Genomic DNA, 10474 nt, shown 5'->3' with positions numbered 1-10474 from the left:
GTGAGAAGACTTCTGTGGAAGCAAGAGAGAGAAGGCTTGGAGAGTTTGTCAGGGTCTTCAGCCTATTCTCTGTAACTCTGCTGCTTTTGAAGCAAAGCTTTATCCACTGGCCAAAACTGGTCAGCGCTGGTGCGTAACAAGGTGGTGAGTTCGAGCCAGAGGTGAAGAGCTACAACTCCCATCATCCCTGACAAAACATATGGATAGACTTTCTGCAGGAAGATTACTACGATAGAACAAAAAACCGAGATACACAATGGTTAAGATATGGAGATACAATAACTAAGAAACCTGATGGAAAATATGTTATGAAAACAATGGAGGAAATCAATGAGAAAGGAAATGTGAAAGATTGGTTTCTATATATTCAGTTAAGGAATCGCTTTAACGAAGACAGTAAAACTCCTGGGTTGACTATAACGAACAACGAAATTGATGAAATCTTAATGGATAAACAAGGGAAACATATATCTAAATGCTACAAACTGCTAAAGGAAAGAGATTTAGAAAATGAAACCATTAAACACAGTATGGTGAGATGGGCTCAGGATATCAAAAATACCATCACATTAGATGAGATGAATGGGAAAAATCGTGGAAAGAAACAAACAAATTTACACTATGTCAAAATTATAAGGAAAATTACCTTAAAATGCTATAATACAGGTGGTATTTAACACCACAGTCGATCAACCATATCTACAAAACCGGCAATACTAAATGCTGGAAATGTGGGAGACCTGAGGGAAATGTCTTCCCTATCTGGTGGTCTTGTGCCAAGGCTAAAGAATTTGGGGAGATGATTCATGAAGCAGCACAAAATATTCTATGTATAAATATACCTTTAGATCCGAAATTATTTTTATTGAACATGACTCACAACCTAAAAATCGTAAAACGTTACAGAATTGTCCTATACATAGCTACATGTGCAAGGATTTTGTTCGCACAACATTGGAAAGATCCAAACATTCTGTCCATTTAGGAATGGCTGGTTAAACTATACCAGGCTAAACATATGGATATACTTTCTGCTTTATTGAAAGGGGCATCAAAAGAAAGCTTAGAAATGGAGTGGAACTGTCTTAATATATAGGAGGACAAGGGTAAAATAGTTAAATAATAGCTATTATTTGAATTTATACTACAAGGCTAAAAGCAACCATGTGAACTATTTTTGTATTAGATAAGATATTAGGAATAAACAATTAATTTACAACGTGCAGGTGTAGGGGAAGATGAAATAGAAGGATATCGATATCTAGTATCATATGTAAATATGTATGTATAGGGTTTTTTCCTTTCTTCCTTTTTACTAATTGTTAATGGTTAAGTAATATTTGTCTTTGTTATTTCTTACTAACTTCTTTCTATTTGTTATATATTATTCTAAATAAACTTTATAATTAAAAAAAGCAAAAAGCAGAGATAAAACAAGCTATAACAAAAGCCAAGAGATATTGTTGGACCCCCTGCAAAGAACATTAAGTGCTATCCTTCAAGAAGGCATACCAGATACATGGGAGGAAGCAAGTATTATAGTGATCCCTAAAGAAGATGAAGATACATCACTCCCGCAAGACTGTAGACCAAAATCATTATTGAATAACGATTATTACATCTTTGCGAATAGCATAGCAGAAAGTATAAAACAAATTCTAGAATATTGGATACCTGATGACCAATGTGGATTTCTACCTAAACGGCATACAAACCAACATATAAGTGATAAGCTTAATTGAATATTATGACAAAGATCTAGGGAAAGATTCAGCCTTTTTATTTGTTGACGCTGAAAAAGCCTTTGATAATTTGGAATGGACTTTCATGTCCGAATTGGTAGAGAAATTAGAATTTGTGGAAACCTTATTAAAGTGGATAAAACATATATACAAAGATCAGAGTGCAAAAATTATCATAAACGGAAGCAAAACAGAAGGGTTCAAAATTGGGAAAGGGACAAGAAAGGGGTGCCCTCTATCACCCCTGTTTTTCATAATGCGTTTGGAAGTATTATGCACCAAAATAAGAGAAGATCCGAACTACACTCTTCTAGTGCTGCTCTTCCCCTTTGACTGCTCTGGCTGCCTCCTGTTGCATTCTGGGATTTGTAGTTCAGTCAGGCCTAAGAGCTCTCTGGCTGAGAATTCCCAATGCCTTTCCTTAAACTGCAAATCCCAGAATGCAACAGGAGGCAGCCAGAGCAGTCAAAGTGGAATAGCTGCGCTATAAGAGTGCAGTGCGGTCGTCTAGTGGGAACGATCCTGGCTTAAAGGCCATTGCAAAAGCCAAGGGCTGAGAAAGGCCAGAAGGAGGCTGGGAGGAGACCTTCCCTTCCTGACCTGGCAGCCAGATCCCCCAGGATCCCCCAGAAGGCCTCCTTTGGCATCAGGGGCTGAAACAAGAGACTGGGCAGAGACTCAGGATTCGATACCCTCCTCTTCTATCTCCTCTCAGTGTAAAGGAGGAAAAGATAGTTGGGAAAAGACTCAGCCACTTTCTGGGTTGCCTTTCAGGGCTATGTTTTAAGTGAACCTCACTCAATGCATGTTTGCCTCCCATTGAGTTTTAATGTCGAGGAGAAAGCGGTCTCCAAGAGAAATAACGTTTGTTGCCATAAGGTGGACCCTTTCCGGATGACCTCCAGATCCCTCCTCCATTTTGCCCCTCCAAAGGGTCAAGGAAGCCCACTCCCTTCTTGGCCCCAAGGGACCCAGGAGAGCCTCCAGGGATGGTTTGGAGAAGAGCAAAGCAGCTGGGAAAGGGGCCCATGGGACATTATGGACCTTTATTTAAAATGGAGATGTTTGTTAGAGAACTTAAGGAAATGAACCTGCAGGTCATTTATGTCATTTATGGTAAATGCAATACATAAGTCATCTGTTGGGAGGGGGGAAAGCAAGGAATGCTGGGAGAGAGTGGTTGAGGGTTCTAGAAGGCTGGAGGGTTTGACTGTTGGTCAGTTAGGAAGAACGGTTCCCTCTGGTTTTCTTGGTGGAGAAGGGAAGGTGGGTTTCCAGAGGCAGCTGGGGAGAAGAAGGATGGGGATGGGGGCAGCCAAATGGGGCCCATGTCTGGGAATGGAGAATGGGGAAGACCCCCCCCCCCCATTTTGGAGTCAATGATGGAGGTCTAAGGGGTCTTCCATAGGGAGGGAGCCTTGGAGCTGAAGGCAAGGAAGCCCCCTTCTCCCCCCCAAAAGGCATGGGGCTTCCATGGCTGAAAGTCCTCATCTGCCCCTCGGGAGCCTTGAGGGGAGGCAAAGAAAGAGTCATAGCTCTTGGGAAGGGGTCTCTGTGGGAAGAGATAGGGCTCTTTCAAGGCAAAAGGAGTCCAGCTCTAGTGCTAAAGCTCTTTCTACACTCCTTGCCCCAGGATACCTCTGAAACCCAGGGAGGGAGTGGGAGGTCCTGCTTCTCTTTCCTTCATCATATGCAGTCTATTTTCTTTGGACTAGAACGGGCATCCTGTGGACCTCCAGGGATTGATGAACTGCAGCTCCCAACAGCCCCTTGGACACCATGAGAAATAAATAAGACGTGCTGGAAGTTGTAGTCCAAGACCTGGAAGGCTTTTGCATTTGCTTTTGTTCGTTAGGGCTAGATCTTGTGTATATTGCCAGCTAAAGGAGATTTTGGTTTTTTGATAATGAAGGAAGAACCATTCCTTCTCCTTCTGTGCTGTCAGGTTGGCTTCATCTTAAGGGAACTCTAAGAAGGAGAGACCTTCAAGAACAACTGCTATTAAAACCAGTCTTACAAGCCGAACAATTGGGCGTCCTGGCGGTGTGTACCGGGCCAAAATCTGTGCAGATGTCAAAGCCCTCCATTTGTTGTTTCTGCAGGAATGCACCTCTCCAAGATGGCCTCCAAAAAAAGGAAGGAAGATGAAGCTCTGGAGGAAACCCCAGGAGAGATTACCTTGGAGAAGGTCAGTGTTCACTCCCTCTTTGCAATTCAGCCTTTGGGAGGGCTCTCAACATAGGATCCCAGGCGTTTTATACTAAGGGCAAAAGGATTTCCCTTCCTTCAGAAGTCCTCCTCCGTCCTTCAGTGGCTCAGTGCCTCCTGCCATCTTGTCCTTGCTTTCAATCCCAAGGAATCAGGGCCAGAACTGGTGCTTCCTTCCAATGGTGGCCTCTCAAAGTCTCCCTGAGAGTCTGTCAGGAAGAGCTTTTCTATGTCAACGTTGGCACTAAACCCAGGATGGTTCTCATATTTTTATATTCTGATATTGTTATTGAGAGGTTTTCTGAGTTAGGTGCCAAAAATAATTGACCATAGAGGTTGGCGCTCCAAAACATCTGCCGATTTGGGTGAGTCTGCCCTAGATTTTCTCTGGATGAGGGCTTCTTTGTGTTGCAGGTGACTTTTAAAGATGTGGCGGTGTACTTCACCAAAGAGGAATGGCAAGTGCTGGACCCAAAGCAGAGAGCATTGCATGAAGTGGTGATGATGGAGAACTATGAGAACGTGTCCTCTTTGGGTAAGGAACCTGAATCCATTGCCCTCCCTGTAAAGACTGAGGGTCCTCCCTTTCATATGGCACTGTCATAGCACTATGATTCCATTTTAATTCTCATAACAACATCCTGTGGAAGATTGGAATTTTTATATTAATGGGGTACTTGAGCTCTCTAGTTGAGGATTGTAAATATCCCTTCTTCCGCCCTTCCTATGGATTTATTCATATATTTATTATCCTACCAAAGGAGAGCAGCTGTGTCTCTTTCCTGCACCATACTCTCTCTTTGTGTTTTGTGTGTGTGAGAGAGAATGTGAACAACTGAGTGTCAGGGAAGAGATGCTGAAGGTGAAATGCCCAAACCGTGCAGATGGGCCTGAGAGCAATTGGGAAGAAGTGGAAGGGGATCAGGGATGTGGAAGCCAGGAGGGAAGGGCAGGAGCAAAGCAAAGAGGGCCAGCTCTGTTCAGAGAGGAAGGGAACGGGAAAGTCCATATGGGACCCAGGAGAGGTGCCTTGAGTTTTGTGAGGCGGCTGCATCCCTGAAAACTTTAACAACAGGTTCAACTAAACAGGTGCCAAGCAGCTCATGTCCTTCTTTTCAGACTATTTAAGGGGTTCCATTTAGCAATTATGACTAATATCTATTAAAGAAGGGAAAGGGGACACAGAAACCCTTTTTTCTCTGAGGTTTCTTTTCCTGGTTGAGATTGCTTTACTCCATTGTTGATTCCAGAGGCTCCTCCTCTCTTAACTTTATTCTTTCTTTCTAGAAGAACTTGAGACATCCCCGAGAATCCACACAGGAGAGAAACCATTCAAATGCCAGCACTGTGGGAAAGGCTTTGCTCAGAAGCCACATCTTGTGGCCCATCAGAGAAGTCACACAGGAGAGAAACCATTCAAATGCCAGCACTGTGGGAAAGGCTTTGCTCAGAAGCCACATCTTGTGGCCCATCAGAGAAGTCACACAGGAGAGAAACCTTACAGATGTCAGGAGTGTGGGAAATGCTTTTCTTGCAAGTCATTCCTTATGGTCCATGAGAGAGTCCACACAGGAGAGAAACCTTACAGATGCCAGCAGTGTGGGAAATGCTTTGCTGAGAAGTCAAACTTTAAAAGACACCAGAGAGTCCACACAGGAGAGAAATCATTCAAATGTCAGCAGTGTGGGAAAGGCTTTGCTGAGAGGTCAGACCTTTTGAGGCACGAGAGAATCCATACAGGAGAGAAACCTTACAGATGCCAGCAGTGTGGGAAATACTTTGCTGAGAAGTCAGTCCTTGTGGTCCATGAGAGAATCCACACAGGAGAGAAACCTTACAGATGCCAGGAGTGTGGGAAAGGCTTTGCTAACAAGTCAGTCCTTGTGGTCCATGAGAGAATCCACACAGGAGAGAAACCTTACCGATGCCAGGAGTGTGGGAAAGGTTTTGCTGACAAATCAGTCCTTGTGGTCCATGAAAGAGTCCACACTGGAGAGAAACCATACAAATGCCAGCAGTGTGGCAAGTCTTTTACTTCAGGTGCCAGCCTTACAAACCACCATAGGATTCATACAGGAGAGAAGCCATAGAAATCTAAGGACTGCGGGAAATATTTTTCTCAGAAATCACACCTTTTGAGGAATCATAAAATCCACACTAAAGAGAAAGTGTAGAAATGTCAGCAACTGAAAAGTCTTTTTTGGTGAGGCAGCCTTCATACATTTTATTGTGTTTTGTAAAGCTCTAGTATAATCTTCTTTTATTCAATGTCTGCTGCAAAGTGTTTGGTTTTAAAGTATTTTGCCTTTACAGGAACATTCAATAAACCTTTGAATTATTTGTAGCATATTCTGTGTAATCTTCATTGTCTATCTAGAATCTGTGAAGGGTAACATTAATTATGGAGCATCAGTATTAGTATCAATGAGGTGCTGCTAGAATTCAGCTGGTTCTGGCCATGAAGAAAGATTCTGAAAATGCTTCTCTGTCTCCTTTCTGATGCTGCATTGACACACACAACATGCGCCGACTCCCAAGTCAAATCCTGAATTCCTCCTCTGTACTCAGGACCTAAACCTAGACCGGAAAGGATCATGTTTTATTTGGGGTCTTCTCTTGTAATGTGCATTTTCCTTCCCCCTTTTGCATGGGGCATTAGGGGTGCCATACATCAGGGCCTGGCATTGAGCTTTCCGTTTTCATAGATCATCGTCAGGAAAGAGATGATGGTGCCTCTTCTGTATTTTGGGGGATCCAACATCAGGCAAAAGGAAAGGGTTCTGTGCGAATATCCAGCTCAGCTGGGAGATCAGTAGCTTATTATGATTCACAAGGCAATTTGCAATTTTTTGGTTACTTAATGCATCACACTTCCCCGGGTCCTAACTTTTGGCCCTCAAACCTCGGGGCTTTGGCAATCCTAAATTCACAACCCTACTAGAGGGACTGAGGGACACCCGAAAGTTGGCAACCAGAGGCCTATTCATACTACTGTGTTTTAGCCATTTCATGCCATGTTAACTGCTGTGATTCCATTCTGCAGACTCCTGGTGTTTAGAAATAGCTGCTAGAAGAGGGCCCTAGTGCAGTCATTCATGACAGATCTCTTTGCAGAGTGAAGATAGAGTAAGTTTGATTTCTGAACCTTGAGAGAATAGGTCCTGGAGCAATGGGTTCAAACAGGAAAGAGATTCCTCCTCAACATTAGGATGAACGCCCTGATAGTAAGAGCTATTTGACCATGGAAGACGCTGCTGCCTCAGAGAATGGTGGCGTCTCCTTCTTTGGAGCATGTCAAACAGAGTCTGGATGGCCATCTGTCTCACGGAGGGCTTGGATTGTGAGTTCCTGCATGGCAGAAGTGGGTTGGAGTGGATGGACCTTGAGGTCTCTTCCAGGTTTATTATTCTATGTAAATGGCACTGCTCTAAGCTATAGGGCTCCATCACGAGGGGGATATTTGGGGGGGTGGTGGATTTGGGGCCTTAAACAGTGATTATCCCATGATAATCTTGTGAGCACAATTAAGATTTTCACACTTGTTTAGATTAGAGAGTCATTATCCTGGGAATCAGCAAGCAATAAACAGCAACAAATCATTCACAGGATTTCCCCATGATTATTATGTTTATTCCCAGGATCATGACTCTTTAATTGCAATGTGAGTGAAAAATCTTAATCATGAGCACATGATTTTCATGGGATATTCATTGTTTAAACCCCCGATTTCCCCTTGTGATAAAGTCCATAGAAGCAATGCCCGATGCCAAGCCTGGCAAGGGTTTCCCAACCTCCTTTATCAAAACCAGCGAAAGAGGTGGCGAAGGAGAGCGCTTTCAGGGAGGAGAAGCGCAGGAGAGCCAAAGCCATCAGGGAGGCTGCACCATGCTTTGAAGGGACCCTGGAGAGACACATTTCATGCAAACCTCCACTTCTTCAGGGAAAGGACCGAAATCAGATATTTGAAGTCACACCAGAACTATTCCCCAGAGAGAAGTGGCGAAAGAGAAAGGCAAGACTGGCTCCAAATAGACCGAAACAAGGGAAGGGCAAATTGATTTCACAGAAGACATATGCAGAGATTACTGTTAGTTATATTACTTAGGTCCAAAACACACTGCTGAAATAATCCAGTGTGAGACCATTTTAGCTGCCCTGGCTCAGTGCTAGGGAATCCTGGGAATTGTAGTTCATTGTGACACCAGCGCTCTCTGACAGAGAAGGCTAAATGCCTCACAGAACAGCAGTTCCCAGGATTCCCTAGTATTCAACCAGGGCAGTTAAAATGGTCTCAAACTGGACTATTTCTGTAGTGTGTTTTGAACTTTATAGTACTTAATATTAGTGAAAAAGCAGAGATAGCAAAGATATAACCATAGCTAAAATGTGTAAATAAAGGTATATATACAGAACATTGTTCAAAACATGAAGACAAGTGATAAAAAGGTTTTTCACTCTGTGTAACTATGGTCCAAAAGACACTGCAGAAATCATCCCGTTGGAGGCTGCTTTGACTGTGCTTGCTCAATGCTAGGGAATTCTGGGAATTGTAGTTTTGTGAGACATTGAGCCTTCTTTGTCAGAGAGCTTTGTCAGAGATTCCCTGTCACTGAGCCAGGCAGTTAAATCAGTCTCAAACTGGATTATTTCTGCAGTGTCTTTTGGATCTGTCACAAAAATGGAGTAACATAATATAAAAATCAAATTGAAAATCCCTCATCCCCAGGAAGGTCCTAAAGGCCACTTGTCTTCCTTGCAAACCAAGGCTTTGACTGAAGCCCCATTTTGCCTCTGGATCTTTCCCCTTCCTCTGGGGTGCATTATAGATAAATATAAGATAGAAATGAATGCCATCCACTTTGGGAATCACTGCCCTAAACACTGGAAGAGCGACTGGGAAGTCCCTCTGCCTAAAATCAACATCCAAACAAAGGGCTTTCTGCTGGAGAGACTGTGTCCAGCTCTGAAAAGAAACAGCCAAGCAGAGATGAGTCAAGGAGAGAGAGATGGAGATGGAAGAAGGCGGAAAGTCAAGACGCAAAGGTTTCTTTTGGGCAATCGCTCCCATCTCTCTCCACAAAGTACCCTTCTTTCTTTCTTAGAAACTGTTTTATGGCTCTTTCTTCACATTACTTCTTATTACATTGTAATTGTTTCATCTGTTATACTTCCATTACTTTTAACAGGATTTGTTGCTTTATACTATGTTTTCAGTGGTTGTAATGAGTAACTACAACATCTCACCACTTCTCTATTATTTCAATATATTTTAATTTTTTCAAAAAATGTGTTTTGTGGTTTTTCCTTCAAAGATCCCTCTTTCTACACTCCTGACTACAAATTAAAGTGGTGGAAATGCATAATCCTTCTTTCAGGATTGCTTTCTCTATCTATGTAATGAGGAATGCCTGAAAAAGGGGGGGGGGGGGAATCACACTTCCTAGATCCCTATAGAGAAAGTTGTTCACGGCAGAAATAGCAAAGGGCCCATTTACACTACATTTTAAACTGGGCTCCAAATTGGGGTCGTTCACACTTCAGACGGGTTTTCCTGAACCAAATTAGGGGGTTGTTCACACTTGCACCAGGGTTTTCTGACCTGGATTGGGGGGATGTTTTTTTTAACATGGGATTTCTTGTGGTTCTTTTCAAAAGAAGCAAGGTTTTTGCAGGAGCTGCCCATGGGAACTCAAAAGTCAATCCCATTCAGAGCGTCCCGTTGCTTCCACTCTTCCTCCTCTCCCCATGCCGCCTCTGATCATCCTCCTCTTCCTCCTCCTCCTCTCCCCATGCTGCCTCTGCTCTCTTCTCTTTCTCTTCTTCCTCTCCCCATGCCGCCTCCGATTTTCCTCCCCTTCCTCCTCCTCCTCCCCCTCTTGCCAGGATCGAATCTTTCCATGGCATTTTATCCCATTGCCAATGTGAATGGGATCAGGGATACAATGCTACAATCATGGCTAATTAATGCCACTGAGAGATTTGATTGTGGCAAATCATGGGAATAACCTGGTTTCCACTTTGGGTTATTTCTGAGGGTGAATGGCCCCACAGTTTGGCACAGCTTTAACTGCCATGGTTCTATCTTACAGAATCCTGGATGGTATGGACCTATTCATCCATTCATGGATTTAACTCAAATTGTCCAAAGTAGTGGTTCCCAATTTTGGTCCTCCAGGTGTTTTTGAAATCAGAAGACTAGGTATGGAAGGGCAGCTAGGCAAGATCTAGACAGTTTCCTAAAGAGTAAAGATATACAATGGAGCACTAAAGTTAGAATTGTCCAAGTCATTGCATTCCCCATCACCATGAAGGGATGTGATAAAGGGACAGTCTAGAAAATGGACAGAAAGAAAATCAACTCATTTGAGACGTGGTTCTGGAGAAGTGCAGAGGAGTGTCAGTGGCAGCGGCACTCTATAAAAGCCAGGCTTGCCTGTGCCCTCTTTGTCCCTCCCCCAACTAAGGGCTCCCTCCGGCCTGTTGCTGTTGTTGTTGCTGCTGCTCTGCTGCCGCAGCGACCCTGT

General features: G+C 43.4%; 1 protein-coding gene across 1 annotated transcript; it reads left to right on the top strand.

Moving 5' to 3' along the window:
- The first annotated feature begins 2829 nt into the window (after positions 1-2829).
- Positions 2830-6203, top strand: LOC149315331 (uncharacterized). The gene is made up of 4 exons (XM_089522985.1): positions 2830-2858; positions 3688-3930; positions 4365-4485; positions 5238-6203. The coding sequence occupies exons 2-4, from the start codon at positions 3847-3849 to the stop codon at positions 6038-6040; spliced, it is 1008 nt and encodes a 335-aa protein (XP_089379111.1). The 5' UTR covers positions 2830-2858; positions 3688-3846; the 3' UTR covers positions 6041-6203.
- Positions 6204-10474: the final 4271 nt, after the last annotated feature.

This window comes from Sceloporus occidentalis, unplaced genomic scaffold (assembly GCF_023333645.1).
Source record: "Sceloporus occidentalis isolate IW3139 unplaced genomic scaffold, rSceOcc1.0.p SCAF_4, whole genome shotgun sequence".
In the NCBI taxonomy this organism is placed as follows: domain Eukaryota; kingdom Metazoa; phylum Chordata; class Lepidosauria; order Squamata; family Phrynosomatidae; genus Sceloporus; species Sceloporus occidentalis.
This window is presented reverse-complemented; position numbering and strand designations above follow the sequence as displayed.

Coding starts and splice junctions, on each gene's coding strand:
- LOC149315331 (XM_089522985.1), top strand. CDS start 3,847: ATGCACCTCTCCAAGATGGCCTCCAAAAAAAGGAAGGAAGATGAAGCT. Junction 3,931..4,364: donor GAGAGATTACCTTGGAGAAG/GTCAGTGTTCAC, acceptor TTTGTGTTGCAG/GTGACTTTTAAAGATGTGGC. Junction 4,486..5,237: donor TGAGAACGTGTCCTCTTTGG/GTAAGGAACCTG, acceptor CTTTCTTTCTAG/AAGAACTTGAGACATCCCCG.